Source organism: Oncorhynchus keta, chromosome 4, assembly GCF_023373465.1.
Source record: "Oncorhynchus keta strain PuntledgeMale-10-30-2019 chromosome 4, Oket_V2, whole genome shotgun sequence".
NCBI lineage: Eukaryota > Metazoa > Chordata > Actinopteri > Salmoniformes > Salmonidae > Oncorhynchus > Oncorhynchus keta.
Genome location: NC_068424.1, coordinates 79,808,363 through 79,828,545, shown reverse-complemented (window position 1 = coordinate 79,828,545; position 20,183 = coordinate 79,808,363). Strand labels below are relative to the sequence as shown.

At 44.0% G+C, this 20,183-nt stretch overlaps 1 protein-coding gene and 1 long non-coding RNA gene across 2 annotated transcripts in view; both read left to right on the top strand.

Annotated features, from left to right (window-relative positions):
• Positions 1-20,183, top strand: part of LOC118379874 (annexin A6-like) — a 49,934-nt gene that overhangs the window by 2,740 nt on the left and 27,011 nt on the right. The window contains exons 3-13 of the mRNA XM_052517320.1: positions 1,578-1,662; positions 8,202-8,296; positions 10,989-11,102; positions 11,913-12,003; positions 15,431-15,510; positions 15,890-15,946; positions 16,090-16,183; positions 16,556-16,651; positions 16,863-16,921; positions 19,181-19,303; positions 20,067-20,125. Of these exons, the coding sequence (XP_052373280.1) occupies positions 1,578-1,662; positions 8,202-8,296; positions 10,989-11,102; positions 11,913-12,003; positions 15,431-15,510; positions 15,890-15,946; positions 16,090-16,183; positions 16,556-16,651; positions 16,863-16,921; positions 19,181-19,303; positions 20,067-20,125 (953 nt within the window). The remainder of the gene's footprint in view (positions 1-1,577; positions 1,663-8,201; positions 8,297-10,988; positions 11,103-11,912; positions 12,004-15,430; positions 15,511-15,889; positions 15,947-16,089; positions 16,184-16,555; positions 16,652-16,862; positions 16,922-19,180; positions 19,304-20,066; positions 20,126-20,183) is intronic.
• LOC127929351 (uncharacterized) lies at positions 2,964-6,598 on the top strand. The gene is made up of 5 exons (XR_008134600.1): positions 2,964-3,743; positions 3,830-4,302; positions 4,432-5,806; positions 6,022-6,236; positions 6,495-6,598. It is a non-coding gene; the product is annotated as an uncharacterized LOC127929351 (long non-coding RNA).

Below are 20,183 nucleotides of genomic sequence, written 5' to 3'. Positions count from 1 at the left end.
CAAAACCATGTCTAAGGATGGCCCTGCTAGACTATCTAGTATCAAAACCATGTCTAAGGATGGCCCTGCTAGACGATCTAGTATCAAAACCATGTCTAAGGATGGCCCTGCTAGACTATCTAATATCAAAACCATGTCTAAGGATGGCCCTGCTAGACTATCTAGTATCAAAACCATGTCTAAGGATGGCCCGGCTAGACTATCTAGTATCAAAACCATGTCCTTTTTGGTTCTGCTGGATCTGAGGGTTGGAGCTTGGTATCAGCTACACCAGAGTAGTGGGTTTGATTCATACCACTGTACATGCCTCTGCACTCCACCACCCTAGAGCTGCATTACCATGGCAAGACAACCACAAGTTGGCTATAGCACAGACGGACTGGTGCCAAGGATAGTGCAGTATCAGGATGAATGTAGGAGCAGCCAAGCACTGCTGTAGTGTAAGCTTTATCAACCAAAACGAATAGCTCTGGTAAGTCACTTGTATCATCTGAAGATAATGTGATTATCTATGTTCTACTAGTTATTTGCTGCCTGAACAGTCTGTTTGCTGAAAGGACCGTTGCTATGGGCCCATTGTTTTGGTCCTGTTGCTATATGGGTGGGACCTCCCAGCTGTCCTGGGGAGTGATAGTCTCTATGGTAGAGCTGTAGTAAGGCCACATCTTGAGCATGTGGAGTGGCCTCCTTGGCTGTCTGGCTGGCTGGATTTCTGGGTAGGAAACATTGGCTGTGTGCCTCAATGCAGCCGAAAGAATCTCCACAGAAACAGCAGCTGAACTGATATGTTTCTCAGATACAGGATAAAGAAATAAATGAACACGGGTATTTTCCACACTACATGTTTGATTGAACTGCAGCCCTGGCGGCTGTATTGTGTTTTATTGTTTCTGTGTTGATTGGAGGTCGGCTGAAGCCGTGTCAGACCCCTGCAGAGTGAGCAGGTCTGTGTGTGTGTGTGTAACCTGACTCCCTGTTCCTCCCTCCTACACACACTGCTGTTCTGGAGGGTGCAGCTGTAGGCAGGGGGACAGACCGGTGTCAGCTGTCTGTCTGTCAGCCCTCTGCTCAGGGCACTGCAGCCACAGCCCCTTCCTGCCCCATGTACACCCACACAGCCACTTCCTGCCCCCTGTACACCCACACATTCCTTCCTGCCCCCTGCACACCCACACAGCCCCTCAAAAGCCGTAACATTCTCCTACACAGCCCACACACACACCCATGGCCCCTTACACGGCCCCCCACTCCCCTGTGACTTTAATTAACCTTGGGAAAGGCCCAGAGTAATTCCTGTCCCCTCGTCCATTCTTCTGTGCCCAACTAGTCATACCCAGCATCTAGTTGGCTCAATCAACTCTTTTTCCCTCTTCTATGAAACTGATTGTTGTGAATAAGAATGTGTTCTTTAACAACTGACTGAAACAACTGAAACTTTGCCCCTAACAACTGAAACTTTGCCCCTAACAACTGAAACTTTGCCCCTAACAACTGAAACTGTGCCCCTAACAACTGAAACTGTGCCCCGGGCCATTGTTGTGAATGAGGTTGGTAAAAGGTAATGAATGTTCTTACAGGGGTTCCGAGGCACAGTAACCGATGCTCCAGACTTTGATGCCAGCGCAGATGCTGAGACTCTCTACAATGCCATGAAAGGCATCGGTGAGTAACAATGTAGCTACACTTCGTGTCCACTGTAGGGCAGGGGGACACTAGCCTGGTAAAAAACAAACAGAACACTGCACACCTTTGTTTCAGTTTACTTCAGTTTTACATTTACATTTACATTTAAGTCATTTAGCAGACGCTCTTATCCAGAGCGACTTACAAATTGGTGCATTCACTTTATGACATCCAGTGGAACAGCCACTTTACAATAGTGCATCTAAATCTTTTAAGGGGGGTGAGAAGGATTACTTTATCCTATCCTAGGTATTCCTTAAAGAGGTGGGGTTTCAGGTGTCTCCGGAAGGTGGTGATTGACTCCGCTGTCCTGGCGTCGTGAGTGAGTGTGTTCCACCATTGGGGAGCCAGAGCAGCGAACAGTTTTGACTGGGCTGAGCGGGAACTGTACTTCCTCAGTGGTAGGGAGGCGAGCAGGCCAGAGGTGGATGAACGCAGTGCCATTGTTTGGGTGTAGGGCCTGATCAGAGCCTGGAGGTACTGAGGTGCCGTTCCCCTCACAGCTCCGTAGGCAAGCACCATGGTCTTGTAGCGGATGCGAGCTTCAACTGGAAGCCAGTGGAGAGAGCGGAGGAGCGGGGTGACGTGAGAGAACTTGGGAAGGTTGAACACCAGACGGGCTGCGGCGTTCTGGATGAGTTGTAGGGGTTTAATGGCACAGGCAGGGAGCCCAGCCAACAGCGAGTTGCAGTAATCCAGACGGGAGATGACAAGTGCCTGGATTAGGACCTGCGCCGCTTCCTGTGTGAGGCAGGGTCGTACTCTGCGGATGTTGTAGAGCATGAACCTACAGGAACGGGCCACCGCCTTGATGTTAGTTGAGAACGACAGGGTGTTGTCCAGGATCACGCCAAGGTTCTTAGCGCTCTGGGAGGAGGACACAATGGAGTTGTCAACCGTGATGGCGAGATCATGGAACGGGCAGTCCTTCCCCGGGAGGAAGAGCAGCTCCGTCTTGCCGAGGTTCAGCTTGAGGTGGTGATCCGTCATCCACACTGATATGTCTGCCAGACATGCAGAGATGCGATTCGCCACCTGGTCATCAGAAGGGGAAAGGAGAAGATTAATTGTGTGTCGTCTGCATAGCAATGATAGGAGAGACCATGTGAGGTTATGACAGAGCCAAGTGACTTGGTGTATAGCGAGAATAGGAGAGGGCCTAGAACAGAGCCCTGGGGGACACCAGTGGTGAGAGCGCGTGGTGAGGAGACAGATTCTCGCCACGCCACCTGGTAGGAGCGACCTGTCAGATAGGACGCAATCCAAGCGTGGGCCGCGCCGGAGATGCCCAACTCGGAGAGGGTGGAGAGGAGGATCTGATGGTTCACAGTATCGAAGGCAGCCGATAGGTCTAGAAGGATGAGAGCAGAGGAGAGAGAGTTAGCTTTAGCAGTGCGGAGCGCCTCCGTGATACAGAGAAGAGCAGTCTCAGTTGAATGACTAGTCTTGAAACCTGACTGATTTGGATCAGGAAGGTCATTCTGAGAGAGATAGCGGGAGAGCTGGCCAAGGACGGCACGTTCAAGAGTTTTGGAGAGAAAAGAAAGAAGGGATACTGGTCTGTAGTTGTTGACATCGGAGGGATCGAGTGTAGGTTTTTTCAGAAGGGGTGCAACTCTCGCTCTCTTGAAGACGGAAGGGACGTAGCCAGCGGTCAGGGATGAGTTGATGAGCGAGGTGAGGTAAGGGAGAAGGTCTCCGGAAATGGTCTGGAGAAGAGAGGAGGGGATAGGGTCGAGCGGGCAGGTTGTTGGGCGGCCGGCCGTCACAAGACGCGAGATTTCATCTGGAGAGAGAGGGGAGAAAGAGGTCAGAGCACAGGGTAGGGCAGTGTGAGCAGAACCAGCGGTGTCGTTTGACTTGTTTTGTCTAGTTTATTAACCAGGCTAGAGATACACAACTCCAACACCAGTATTCACAACTGCTTAGAACAGGGTTGTCCAACCCTGTTCCTGGAGAGATACCCTCCTGTAGGTTTTAACTCCAACCCTGTTCCTGGAGAGCTACCCTCCTGTAGGTTTTCACTCTAACCCTGTTCCTGAAGAGCTGCCCTCCTGTAGGTTTTAACTCCAACCCTGTTCCTGGAGAGCTACCCTCCTGTAGGTTTTAACTCAAACCCTGTTCCTGGAGAGCTGCCCTCCTGTAGGTTTTAACTCTAACCCTGTTCCTGGAGATATACCCTCCTGTAGGTTTTCACTCCAACCCTGTTCCTGGAGATATACCCTCCTGTAGGTTTTAACTCCAACCCTGTTCCTGGAGAGCTACCCTCCTGTAGGTTTTAACTCAAACCCTGTTCCTGGAGAGATACCCTCCTGTAGGTTTTAACTCAAACCCTGTTCCTGGAGAGATACCCTCCTGTAGGTTTTAACTCCAACCCTATTCCTGAAGAGCTGCCCTCCTGTAGGTTTTAACTCTAACCCTATTCCTGAAGAGCTGCCCTCCTGTAGGTTTTAACTCTAACCCTATTCCTGAAGAGCTGCCCTCCTGTAGGTTTTAACTCAAACCCTGTTCCTGAAGAGCTACCCTCCTGTAGGTTTTAACTCAAACCCTGTTCCTGGAGAGATACCCTCCTGTAGGTTTTAACTCCAACCCTATTCCTGAAGAGCTGCCCTCCTGTAGGTTTTAACTCAAACCCTGTTCCTAGAGAGATACCCTCCTGTAGGTTTTAACTCCAACCCTGTTCCTGGAGAGATACCCTCCTGTAGGTTTTAACTCCAACCCTATTCCTGAAGAGACACCATCCTGTAGGTTTTAACTCAAACCCTGTTCCTGAAGAGCTACCCTCCTGTAGGTTTTAACTCAAACCCTGTTCCTGGAGAGATACCCTCCTGTAGGTTTTAACTCCAACCCTATTCCTGAAGAGCTGCCCTCCTGTAGGTTTTAACTCCAACCCTGTTCCTGGAGAGCTACCCTCCTGTAGGTTTTAACTCCAACCCTGTTCCTGGAGAGCTACCCTCCTGTAGGTTTTAACTCAAACCCTGTTCCTGGAGAGATACCCTCCTGTAGGTTTTAACTCAAACCCTGTTCCTGGAGAGATACCCTCCTGTAGGTTTTAACTCAAACCCTGTTCCTGGAGAGCTGCCCTCCTGTAGGTTTTAACTCAAACCCTGTTCCTGGAGAGCTACCCTCCTGTAGGTTTTAACTCCAACCCTGTTCCTGGAGAGCTACCCTCCTGTAGGTTTTAACTCAAACCCTGTTCCTGGAGAGATACCCTCCTGTAGGTTTTAACTCAAACCCTGTTCCTGGAGAGATACCCTCCTGTAGGTTTTAACTCCAACCCTATTCCTGAAGAGCTGCCCTCCTGTAGGTTTTAACTCCAACCCTGTTCCTGGAGAGCTACCGTCCTGTAGGTTTTAACTCAAACCCTGTTCCTGGAGAGATACCCTCCTGTAGGTTTTAACTCAAACCCTGTTCCTGGAGAGATACCCTCCTGTAGGTTTTAACTCAAACCCTGTTCCTGGAGAGCTACCCTCCTGTAGGTTTTAACTCAAACCCTGTTCCTGGAGAGATACCCTCCTGTAGGTTTTAACTCAAACCCTGTTCCTGGAGAGATACCCTCCTGTAGGTTTTAACTCAAACCCTGTTCCTGGAGAGATACCCTCCTGTAGGTTTTAACTCCAACCCTGTTCCTGGAGAGCTACCCTCCTGTAGGTTTTAACTCAAACCCTGTTCCTGGAGAGCTACCATCCTGTAGGTTTTAACTCCAACCCTGTTCCTGGAGAGATACCCTCCTGTAGGTTTTAACTCAAACCCTGTTCCTGGAGAGATACCCTCCTGTAGGTTTTAACTCCAACCCTGTTCCTGGAGAGCTACCCTCCTGTAGGTTTTAACTCAAACCCTGTTCCTGGAGAGATACCCTCCTGTAGGTTTTAACTCCAACCCTGTTCCTGGAGAGCTACCCTCCTGTAGGTTTTAACTCCAACCCTGTTCCTGGAGAGCTACCCCCTGTAGGTTTTAACTCAAACCCTGTTCCTGGAGAGACACCATCCTGTAGGTTTTAACTCTAACCCTGTTCCTGGAGAGACACCATCCTGTAGGTTTTAACTCTAACCCTGTTCCTGGAGAGACACCATCCTGTAGGTTTTAACTCAAACCCTGTTCCTGGAGAGACACCATCCTGGAGGTTTTCACTCCAACCCTGTTCCTGGAGAGATACCATCCTGTAGGTTTTCACTCCAACCCTGTTCCTGGAGAGACACCATCCTGTAGGTTTTCACTCCAACCCTGTTCCTGGAGAGACACCATCCTGGAGGTTTTAACTCCAACCCTGTTCCTGGAGAGATACCATCCTGTAGGTTTTCACTCCAACCCTGTTCCTGGAGAGACACCATCCTGGAGGTTTTAACTCCAACCCTGTTCCTGGAGAGATACCATCCTGTAGGTTTTCACTCCAACCCTGTTCCTGGAGAGACACCATCCTGTAGGTTTTAACTCAAACCCTGTTCCTGGAGAGCTACCCGCCTGTAGGTTTTAACTCTAACCCTGTTCCTGGAGAGACACCATCCTGTAGGTTTTAACTCTAACCCTGTTCCTGGAGAGACACCATCCTGTAGGTTTTAACTCAAACCCTGTTCCTGGAGAGACACCATCCTGGAGGTTTTAACTCCAACCCTGTTCCTGGAGAGACACCATCCTGGAGGTTTTAACTCCAACCCTGTTCCTGGAGAGACACCATCCTGGAGGTTTTCACTCCAACCCTGTTCCTGGAGAGACACCATCCTGTAGGTTTTAACTCAAACCCTGTTCCTGGAGAGACACCATCCTGGAGGTTTTCACTCCAACCCTGTTCCTGGAGAGACACCATCCTGTAGGTTTTAACTCTAACCCTGTTCCTGGAGAGACACCATCCTGTAGGTTTTAACTCAAACCCTGTTCCTGGAGAGACACCATCCTGGAGGTTTTAACTCCAACCCTGTTCCTGGAGAGATACCCTCCTGTAGGTTTTAACTCCAACCCTGTTCCTGGAGAGCTACCCTCCTGTAGGTTTTAACTCAAACCCTGTTCCTGGAGAGCTACCATCCTATAGGTTTGAACTCTAACCCTGTTCCTGGAGAGACACCATCCTGTAGGTTTTAACTCTAACCCTGTTCCTGGAGAGACACCATCCTGTAGGTTTTAACTCAAACCCTGTTCCTGGAGAGACACCATCCTGGAGGTTTTAACTCCAACCCTGTTCCTGGAGAGACACCATCCTGGAGGTTTTAACTCCAACCCTGTTCCTGGAGAGACACCATCCTGTAGGTTTTAACTCCAACCCTGTTCCTGGAGAGCTACCATCCTGTAGGTTTTAACTCCAACCCTGTTCCTAGAGAGATACCCTCCTGTAGGTTTTCACACTAACCCTGTTCCTAGAGAGCTACCCTCCTGTAGGTTTTCACACTAACCCTGTTCCTAGAGAGCTACCCTCATTTAGGTTTTCACTCCAACCCTGTTCCTGGAGAGATACCCTCATGTAGGTTTGAACTCCAACCCTGTTCCTAGAGAGATACCCTCCTGTAGGTTTTCACTCCAATCCTGTTCCTGGAGAGATACCCTCCTGTAGGTTTTAACTCCAACCCTGTTCCTGGAGAGCTACCATCCTGTAGGTTTTAACTCCAACCCTGTTCCTAGAGAGATACCCTCCTGTAGGTTTTAACTCCAACCCTGTTCCTGGAGAGCTACCATCCTGTAGGTTTTAACTCCAACCCTGTTCCTAGAGAGATACCCTCCTGTAGGTTTTCACACTAACCCTGTTCCTAGAGAGCTACCCTCCTGTAGGTTTTCACTCCAACCCTGTTCCTAGAGAGCTACCATCCTGTAGGTTTTCACACTAACCCTGTTCCTAGAGAGCTACCCTCCTGTAGGTTTTCACTCCAACCCTGTTCCTAGAGAGATACCCTCCTGTAGGTTTTAACTCCAACCCTGTTCCTGGAGAGACACCATCCTGTAGGTTTTAACTCTAACCCTATTCCTGAAGAGCTGCCCTCCTGTAGGTTTTAACTCCAACCCTGTTCCTGGAGAGATACTTCTCCTGTAGGTTTTAACTCCAACCCTGTTCCTAGAGAGATACCCTCTTGTAGGTTTTCACTCCAACCCTGTTCCTGGAGAGACACCATCCTGTAGGTTTTAACTCTAACCCTATTCCTGAAGAGCTACCCTCCTGTAGGTTTTAACTCCAACCCTGTTCCTGGAGAGATACTTCTCCTGTAGGTTTTAACTCCAACCCTGTTCCTGGAGAGATACTTCTCCTGTAGGTTTTTAACTCCAACCCTGTTCCTAGAGAGCTACCCTCCTGTAGGTTTTCACACTAACCCTAATATAGCACACCTGATTCTAACAATTAGCTGGTTGATAAGAATCCGATTAGTTACAACTGGGGCTGGACCAATAATGTACAGGAGGGTAGCTCATAGAAACAGAATATAATCCATCAATGGTGTAGCTTTCCAGGAACAGGGTTTGGGCAGCCCTGACTTAGAAAGTTCGAAGGTCAAATATTGCTGATGATGTTACTGATGATCTTCCTCTGTTCTCTACAGGCAGCGACAAGGAGGCCATCTTGGATTTGGTCACTGGCAGAAGCAATGCTCAGAGACAGGAGATTGTACAGGCGTACAAGTCTAGCTATGGGAAGGTACAGGAAAATCACATCATACCATCCAACATCACGTCAAAACATCTAACATCACATCATAACATCTAACATCACAACATAACATCTAACATCACATCATAACATCTAACATCACAACATAACATCTAACATCACAACATAACATCTAACATCACAACATAACATCTAACATCACATCATAACATCTAACATCACACCATAACATCTAACATCACACCATAACATCTAACATCACATCATAACATCTAACATCACAACATAACATCTAACATCACAACATAACATCCAACATCACAACATAACATCTAACATCACAACATAACATCTAACATCACAACATAACATCCAACATCACAACATAACATCTAACATCACATCATAACATCTAACATCACACCTATCATCTAACATCACAACATAACATCTAACATCACATCATAACATCTAACATCACACCTATCATCTAACATCACAACATAACATCTAACATCACAGCATAACATCTAACATCACAACATAACATCCAACATCACAACATAACATCTAACATCACAACATAACATCCAACATCACAGCATAACATCCAACATCACAACATAACATCTAACATCACATCATAACATCTAACATCACAACATAACATCTAACATCACATCATAACATCTAACATCACAGCATAACATCTAACATCACATCATAACATCCAACATCACGTCATAACATCTAACATCACACCTATCATCTAACATCACGTCATAACATCTAACATCACATCATAACATCCAACATCACAACATAACATCTAACATCACACCTATCATCTAACATCACGTCATAACATCTAACATCACATCATAACATCAACATCACGTCATAACATCTAACATCACACCATAACATCTAACATCACATCATAACATCTAACATCACAGCATAACATCTAACATCACATCATAACATCTAACATCACGTCATAACATCTAACATCACACCTATCATCTAACATCACGTCATAACATCTAACATCACAACATAACATCTAACATCACGTCATAACATCTAACATCACAACATAACATCTAACATCACATCATAACATCCAACATCACAACATAACATCTAACATCACATCATAACATCCAACATCACAACATAACATCTAACATCACAACATAACATCTAACATCACATCATAACATCTAACATCACAACATAACATCTAACATCACATCATAACATCTAACATCACAACATAACATCTAACATCACAACATAACATCTAACATCACAACATAACATCCAACATCACAACATAACATCTAACATCACATCATAACATCTAACATCACAACATAACATCTAACATCACAACATAACATCTAACATCACAACATAACATCTAACATCACATCATAACATCTAACATCACAACATAACATCCAACATCACAACATAACATCTAACATCACAACATAACATCCAACATCACAACATAACATCTAACATCACAACATAACATCTAACATCACAACATAACATCCAACATCACAACATAACATCTAACATCACAACATAACATCTAACATCACAGCATAACATCTAACATCACAACATAACATCCAACATCACAACATAACATCCAACATCACAACATAACATCTAACATCACATCATAACATCCAACATCACATCATAACATCTAACATCACATCATAACATCTAACATCACAGCATAACATCTAACATCACAACATAACATCTAACATCACAACATAACATCTAACATCACATCATAACATCCAACATCACGTCTATCATCACGTTTCTGTACCTTTCCAGAGCTGGACCTGGATTGCATAGAAATTACAGTCAGTGTTTTTTGTGTTTTGTGTTTACATAAACATCACTATGTATAATTTGGTGTTGAATGCTTTGAGTATCCATTGTTACTGTGACCCACTCTATGATCTGTAGTTAATACCCGGTCAATACTGGATCAGGTAAGTACCAGCTAAAACCACACTGTAAAATAAAGCTTTACCACAAATGACACAATTCAGCCCATTTGTTAGAAGGTACAATACATTCTTAGTTAAATTCAGGACGTTAAGCTAACATTTGTTTTGTGCTAACGTTAGCTAACATTTGTTTTGTGCTAACGTTAGCTAACATTTGTTTTGTGCTAACGTTAGCTAACATTTGTTTTGTGCTAACGTTAGCTAACAGTCTGAGAATGTAGTGTGCAGCGAACGTCGGTGTCCGTTTCGGGTTCTGAACCGCCACTACAAATAATAATGCAACCCTGTAGGCTTTCTATTACATCTAGTAGGAATAGCAAAGTCATTTAAAGGTTGATTACTGTCCCTTAAACCGCCACAGTTTATACTTACAAAAATTAGCTGTTTCATTTTTAAACTATAAACATTTTGGAATGTTCATTCAAATTGTTCATCGTCTGAAATTGTTACTAAGTAACAGGTTCACCTCAAACAGAACCTTTGTTGAACTCACTCAATATGGTTTACTGAGCCTTCTGCACATTGTCTCACACTTCATGACAGGATAACTTCATAACTTACCAATTATGTTGAGTTCTTTGAGGTAAGTTTTTCCAGTCCACTTGCTACTCACAATTCAGTGTGCACACACCACGAGAGGGTAACTTCATAACAGACATGACTCTCTTCCCCAGAACCTGATAGACGACCTGAAGTATGAGCTGACGGGGAAGTTTGAACGCCTCATCGTCAGTCTGATGAGACCCCAGGCCTACCATGACGCCAAAGAGATCCATGATGCCGTCAAAGTGAGATTCTGTAGTAGAGACCCGTGATGCCATCAAAGTGAGATTCTGTAGTAGAGACCCGTGATGCCATCAAAGTGAGATTCTGTAATAGAGACCCGTGATGCCATCAAAGTGAGACTCTGTAGTAGAGACCCATGATGCCATCAAAGTGAGATTCTGTAGTAGAGACCCGTGATGCCATCAAAGTGAGATTCTGTAGTAGAGACCCGTGATGCCATCAAAGTGAGATTCTGTAGTAGAGACCCATGATGCCATCAAAGTGAGATTCTGTAGTAGAGACCCATGATGCCATCAAAGTGAGATTCTGTAGTAGAGACCCGTGATGCCATCAAAGTGAGATTCTGTAGTAGAGACCCGTGATGCCATCAAAGTGAGACTCTGTAGTAGAGACCCGTGATGCCATCAAAGTGAGACTCTGTAGTAGAGACCCATGATGCCATCAAAGTGAGATTCTGTAGTAGAGACCCGTGATGCCATCAAAGTGAGATTCTGTAGTAGAGACCCGTGATGCCATCAAAGTGAGACTCTGTAGTAGAGACCCGTGATGCCATCAAAGTGAGACTCTGTAGTAGAGACCCGTGATGCCATCAAAGTGAGACTCTGTAGTAGAGACCCGTGATGCCATCAAAGTGAGATTCTGTAGTAGAGACCCGTGATGCCATCAAATGATTATATTTTGGAAGTAAAAGAAATAGGAAAATGCTAGGAATTGAGAATACCCACATCAGACACAACATACTAAATGACTGTTACACAGCCGAGTAAGTAACATTTGCCATTCTGTATTTAATGTCATTGTTTATTTCTAAGGGGGCAGGAACAGATGAGAAGTGCCTGATTGAAGTCTTGGCCTCCAGGAACAACCAACAGATACACAACCTGGTGGAGGCATACAAGGATGGTAAGATGCATTTCTTCCTCCCATTAGATTAGATGGTAAGATATACTTCTTCCTCCCATTAGATGGTAAGATATACTTCTTCCTCCTATTAGATGGTAAGATATACTTCTTCCTCCTATTAGATTAGATGGTAAGATATATTTCCTACCTCCCATTAGATGGTAAGATATATTTCCTCCCTCCCATTAGATGGTAAGATATATTTCCTACCTCCCATTAGATGGTAAGATATATTTCCTCCCTCCCATTAGATGGTAAGATATATTTCCTCCCTCCCATTAGATGGTAAGATATATTTCTTCCCTCCCATTAGATGGTAAGATATATTTCCTACCTCCCATTAGATGGTAAGATATATTTCCTTCCTCCCATTAGATGGTAAGATATATTTCCTCCCTCCCATTAGATGGTAAGATATATTTCCTCCCTCCCATTAGATGGTAAGATATATTTCCTACCTCCCATTAGATGGTAAGATATATTTCCTCCCTCCCATTAGATGGTAAGATATATTTCCTACCTCCCATTAGATGGTAAGATATATTTCCTCCCTCCCATTAGATGGTAAGATATATTTCCTACCTCCCATTAGATGGTAAGATATATTTCCTACCTCCCATTAGATGGTAAGATATATTTCCTACCTCCCATTAGATGGTAAGATATATTTCCTACCTCCCATTAGATGGTAAAATATATTTCTTCCTCCCATGAGATGGTAAGATAAATTTCCTCCCTCCCATTAGATGGTAAGATATATTTCTTCCTCCCATTAGATGGTAAGATATATTTCTTCCTCCCATTAGATGGTAAGATATATTTTCTCCGTCCCATTAGATGGTAAGATTATTTCTTCCTCCCATTAGAATAGATGGTAAGATATATTTCCTACCTCCCATTAGATGGTAAGATATATTTCTTCCTCCCATTAGAATAGATGGTAAGATATATTTCCTCCCTCCCATTAGATGGTAAGATATATTTCCTCCCTCCCATTAGATGGTAAGATATATTTCCTCCCTCCCATTAGATGGTAAGATATATTTCCTTCCTCCCATTAGATGGTAAGATATATTTCCTCCCTCCCATTAGATGGTAAGATATATTTCCTCCCTCCCATTAGATGGTAAGATATATTTCCTACCTCCCATTAGATGGTAAGATATATTTCTTCCTCCCATTAGATGGTAAGATATATTTCCTTCCTCCCATTAGATGATAAGATATATTTCCTACCTCCCATTAGATGGTAAGATATATTTCTTCCTCCCATTAGATGGTAAGATATATTTCCTCCCTCCCATTAGATGGTAAGATATATTTCCTCCCTCCCATTAGATGGTAAGATATACAGTTGACGTTGGAAGTTTACATACACTTAGGTTGGATTCATTAAACCTCGTTTTTCAACCACTAAAATTTCTTGTTAACAAACTATAGTTTTGGCAAGACGTTTAGGACATCTATTTTGTGCGTGACACAAGTCATTTTTCCAAGAATTGTTTACAGACAGATTATTTCACTTATAACTCACTGTATCACAATTCCAGTGGGTCAGAAGTTTACATGCAATAAGTTGACTGTGCCTTTAGACAGCATTGAAAATTCCAGAAAATATTGTCATGGCTTTAGAAGCTTCTGATAGGCTAATTGACATCATTTGAGTCAATTGGAGGTGTACCTGTGGATGTATTTGAAAGACTATCTTCAAACTCAGTGCCTCTTTGCTTGACATCATGGGAAAATCAAAAGAAAAACAGCCAAGTCCTCATAAAAAAATTGTAGACCTCCACAAATCTGGTTCATCCTTGGAAGCAATTTCCAAATGCCTGAAAGTTCCACGTTCATCTGTACAAACAATAGTACCCAAGTATAAACACTATGAGACCACGCAGCCGTCATACCGCTCAGGAAGGAAATGCGTTCTGTCTCCTAGAGATGAACATACTTTAGTGCGAAAAGTGCAGATCAATCCCAGAACAACAGCAAAGGGCCTTGTGAAGATGCTGGAGGAAACAGGTACAAAAGTATCTATATCCACAGTAAAACGAGTCCTATATCGACATAACCTGAAAGGCAGCTCAGCAAGAGGGAGGCTTGCAAGCCAAAGAACACCATCCCAACCGTTAGGCCCGAGGGTGGCAGCATCATGTTGTGGGGTGCTTTGCTAGAGGAGGGACTGGTGCACTTCACAAAATAGATGGTATCATGAGGATGGAAAATTATGTTGATATATTGAAGCAACATCTCAAGACATCAGCAGGAAGTTAAAGCTAGTTCACAAATAGTTCTTCCAAATGAAGAATGACCCCAAGCAGACTCAGTTACACCAGCTCTGTCAGGAGGAATGGGCCAGAATTCACCCAACTTATTGTGTGAAGCTTGTGGAAGGCTACCCAAAACGTTTGACCCAGGTTAAACAATTTAAAAGCAATGCTACCAAATACTAATTGTAGTATTGTGTGTGTAAACTTCTGACCCACTGGGAATGTGATGAAATAAAAAAGCTGAAGTAAATCATTCTCTCTACTAATTATTCTGACATTTCACATTCGTAAAATAAAGTGGTGATCCTAAATTACCTAAAACAGGGAAATTTTTACTTGGATTAAATGTCAGGAATTGTGACAAACTGAGTTTAAATGTATTTGGCTAAAGTGTATGTAAACTACCGACTTCAACTGCATTTGCTTCATCTCGTTAGAAGCTGAATGTCCAGCAAACAAGCAATCTTGATCTTGAGCATCAGAACATGATCATAATGAGAGCAAAAAGTCACTCATTATGACATACAGTATGACATATAATAATAATAATACATATTTTATAGCGCTTTCCATTACAATCTCAGAGTGCTTTAAACAACAACAACAAGACATGCACTTTTGAAAAACAACACAAACAAATAGTCAATGGCCGATCATGGCGGGCAAGGTAGTTCATTAATGGCTTAGGCAGTCGGCACCAGGCTAGAGTAGAGGCAGTTCAGAGATGAAACAGGGGGGTCAGACTGGTCCAGAGCTGTCCATCAGGACACCCTGGCCCAGAGCTTCTCAGTAGTAGTCTCTGAAGTCAAACTCCCATGGGTAGAATTCGCCCACTACCGATGTGTAGCACCCACCTGGGTGAAGACACGACAGACGCGAAAGCACCAGAAAAGCCCACTGTACATCAGTCCAGAATTGTCTACCTTGAAGCTAACCACTGAAGAAAACTACTCAAGAGTTCAGCATCTTGTAGTGTGAAGTTTGTAATTTGCACTTGAATTCACATTTCCTGTTGCTTCCGTATTATTTTCCTGCTGTGAGAAACTGGTCAAATTAAGATGAGACATCTGTACAGCTACTGTATGACATATAACAAACACAGCATATTCCAGTGAAATCCTGGTTGTATTATTAACTGCCTGTGTTGTTACTGTCTTCAGCTTATGGCTCAGACATCGAGGAGGACGTTACAGGAGACACCTCCGGACACTTTAAGAAGATGCTGGTTGTTTTACTCCAGGTTAGTTATTGCTATGCCAGTAGCCATAGTGGATCTAATATGATTTTATGATTTGAAAGGCTGTCAATAACTTGTTTTTCTAGGTTGAGTTTTTCGTTTTTGTAAGTAGATATAACCAATCTGTTAACTAACTTGTTGTTGTCCTAACCAAAGCACTTGTGTAGCTGTTTAGTCAAACATTGTGTGTGTGTGTGTGTGTGTGTGTGTGTGTGTGTGTGTGTGTGTGTGTGTGTGTGTGTGTGTGTGTGTGTGTGTGTGTGTGTGTGTGTGTGTGTGTGTGTGTGTGTGTGTGTGTGTGTGTGTGTGTGTGTGTGTGTGTGTGTGTGTGTGTGTGTGTGTCTGTGTGTGTGTCTGTGTGTCTGTGTGTGTGTGTTTCCAGGGAACCAGAGATGAACCAGGAGTAGTGCATGCAGAATTAGTGGAGGAGGATGCTCAGGTGAGTGTTTGAAGCAGTAGTACAGAACACGTTCACCGCAATACAAACCCACCAACTGTTTCTTCCCTTTCCCTTCCTAACCTGATCAACTCCTTTCTACCTGTCTGTAACTATCCCTTTTTAACACTTTTCAACGCTTTCAGGCGCTGTTTGCAGCCGGGGAGGAGCAGTGGGGCACAGAGGAGTCCATTTTCATTATGTTGCTGGGAAACCGCAGTGTCAACCACCTCCAGATGGGTGAGTATAACACCGGGGTACATAAACATGAGGCTGAGCGGGACAACAGTATCATAACCTCAGCCCCTGACCAGAACACTGGTTACATCCCAAATGGCACCCTACTCCCTATATAGTGCTCTATCTATAACCCATAGATGTTAACAGTAGTGCACTATGTAACAAATAGGGTTCCATTTGGAACGCATCCATTATGATGTCACAGTGTGACATTTACTAGTGTGAATCGGTCCGTTCTTGTCACACCCACAACACACAGGGATCCTGGTTGTATCAGGCTGCTGAGTTATGTGTCTGTGGTCTGGTCTCAGTAGTTCACTGACTAGGATACCATGCCAGGGAATGACTCCGTTCTCTGTCTTCCTCCTGCAGTGTTTGATAAGTACCAGGAGATAGCAGAGAAGCCCATAGAGGACAGCATCAAGAGTGAGCTGTCTGGGGACTTTGAGAGACTCATGTTGGCTGTCGGTACGCGTTGGGACTCTTTCTGATAACACACATGACGTTCCTTCCGCCTGGTTAAAAATCAGACTGAACCCAATTGAAATCAAATTGAACACCGTTGAGTTCACTCACCGTCGTTCAGTGGGGTTTAATCAGGCTAAAAGATCATACCGAGTCAAGTCATCCACTAACTCTTATTTCAACATGTCTGTCTTGTGCTCACTGTCTCCTACAGTTCAGTGCATCAGGAGTGTACCTATGTACTTCGCCAAGCGCCTCTACAAGTCTATGAAGGTGAACCTCAACGGTTTATTCTTCTCTCAGGCTCAGCTGCACTCATACCAACCTCAGTCATACCAACCTCAGTCATACCAACCTCACTCATACCAACCTCAGTCATACCAACCTCAGTCATACCAACCTCACTCATACCAACCTCAGTCATACCAACCTCAGTCATACCAACCTCAGTCATACCAACCTCACTCTGACCAACCTCACTCTGACCAACCTCACTCATACCAACCTCAGTCATACCAACCTCACTCATACCAACCTCACTCATACCAACCTCAGTCATACCAACCTCAGTCATACCAACCTCAGTCATACCAACCTCAGTCATACCAACCTCACTCATACCAACCTCACTCAGACCAACCTCACTCATACCAACCTCACTCATACCAACCTCACTCATACCAACCTCACTCATACCAACCTCACTCATACCAACCTCAGTCATACCAACCTCACTCATACCAACCTCAGTCATACCAACCTCAGTCATACCAACCTCAGTCATACCAACCTCAGTCATACCAACCTCACTCATACCAACCTCACTCATACCAACCTCAGTCATACCAACCTCAGTCATACCAACCTCACTCATACCAACCTCACTCATACCAACCTCAGTCATACCAACCTCACTCATACCAACCTCAGTCATACCAACCTCACTCATACCAACCTCAGTCATACCAACCTCAGTCATACTAACCTCACTCTGACCAACCTCAGTCATACCAACCTCAGTCATACCAACCTCAGTCATACCAACCTCAGTCATACCAACCTCAGTCATACCAACCTCAGTCATACCAACCTCAGTCATACCAACCTCAGTCATACCAACCTCAGTCATACTAACCTCACTCTGACCAACCTCAGTCATACCAACCTCACTCATACCAACCTCAGTCATACCAACCTCAGTCATACTAACCTCACTCTGACCAACCTCAGTCATACTAACCTCACTCATACCAACCTCAGTCATACCAACCTCAGTCATACTAACCTCACTCTGACCAACCTCAGTCATACCAACCTCAGTCATACCAACCTCAGTCATACCAACCTCAGTCATACCAACCTCACTCATACCAACCTCAGTCATACCAACCTCACTCATACCAACCTCAGTCATACCAACCTCAGTCATACTAACCTCACTCTGACCAACCTCAGTCATACTAACCTCACTCATACCAACCTCAGTCATACCAACCTCAGTCATACTAACCTCACTCTGACCAACCTCAGTCATACCAACCTCAGTCATACCAACCTCACTCATACCAACCTCAGTCATACAAACCTCACTCATACCAACCTCAGTCATACCAACCTCAGTCATACCAACCTCACTCATACCAACCTCAGTCATACCAACCTCAGTCATACCAACCTCAGTCATACTAACCTCACTCATACCAACCTCAGTCATACTAACCTCACTCTGACCAACCTCACTCATACCAACCTCAGTCATACTAACCTCAGTCATACCAACCTCAGTCATACCAACCTCAGTCATACCAACCTCAGTCATACTAACCTCACTCTGACCAACCTCACTCATACCAACCTCAGTCATACTAACCTCAGTCATACCAACCTCAGTCATACCAACCTCACTCATACCAACCTCAGTCATACCAACCTCACTCATACCAACCTCAGTCATACCAACCTCACTCATATCAACCTCAGTCATACTAACCTCACTCTGACCAACCTCAGTCATACTAACCTCACTCATATCAACCTCAGTCATACTAACCTCACTCTGACCAACCTCAGTCATACCAACCCCAGTCATACCAACATCAGTCATACTAACCTCACTCATATCAACCTCAGTCATACTAACCTCACTCTGACCAACCTCAGTCATACCAACCTCAGTCATACCAACATCAGTCATACTAACCTCACTCATACCAACCTCAGTCATACCAACCTCACTCATACCAACCTCACTCATACTAACCTCACTCATACCAACCTCACTCATACTAACCTCAGTCATACCAACCTCACTCATACTAACCTCAGTCATACCAATCTCACTCATACTAACCTCACTCTGACCAATCTTAGTCATACCAACCTCACACTGACCAACCTCACTCTGACCAACCTCACTCTGACCAACATTCACTCTCTCTCTGTCTCTGTCTCTATTTCTCTCTATTTCTTTCTTTATCTCTCACCTCCCTCTCTCTCTCCCCCCTCAATCTCTCCCTCTCTCTCTCTCTCCAGGGTCTTGGTACGCAAGACAACACTCTGATCAGGATCATGATCTGTCGTTCTGAGATTGACATGCTGGATATTCGGGAATGCTTCCGTATGTGCTATGAGAAGTCCCTGTACAACATGATCAAGGTGATACAACTTAACTTATCTTAAACCCATAGATGCTTTCATCCTATAGATGTTACAATGCCTCTTCTGTCTTAGTTCTTAGTTACCTTGTCTAGTGACTGAAGTAAGAGTGACTTTATGACTCTATACTTACTGTCTACCTCCCTGTCTATCTAACTAGCTATCTGTCTATCTAACTAGCTATCTGTCTGTCTATCTAACTAGCTATCTGTCTATCTAACTAGCTATCTGTCTATCTAACTAGCTATCTGTTTATCTGTATATCTCCCTGTGTATCTAACTAGCTATCTGTCTACCTCCCTGTCTATCTAACTAGCTATCTGTCTATCTGTATATCTCCCTGTCTTTCTAACTAGCTATCTGTCTTTCTAACTATCTGTCTATCTAACTAGCTATCTGTCTATCTATATATCTCCCTGTCTTTCTAACTAGCTATCTGTCTTTCTAACTATCTGTCTATCTAACTAGCTATCTGTCTATCTGTATATCTCTCTGTCTATCTAACTAGCTATCTGTCTATCTCCCTGTCTATCTAACTAACTATCTGTCTATCTCCCTGTCTAACTATCTGTATATCTAACTAACTATCTGTCTATCTGTATATCTCCCTGTCTATCTAACTAGCTATCTGTCTATCTAACTAGCTATCTGTCTATCTATATGTTTCCTTGTCTGTCTAAGTAGCTTTCTGTTTATCCGTACACATCTCTGTATATCTTTTAACATGGTATCTTAATATTCTGTCTGGTCTTCTACCCAACAGGAAGACACATCAGGAGATTACAAGAGGACTCTGCTCGCCCTGTGTGGAGGAGATGATGAGTAAGTCAGTTACTGCTGATTGATAGAGCTCATCATTACTGTGTTTTGCAGTAGTTAA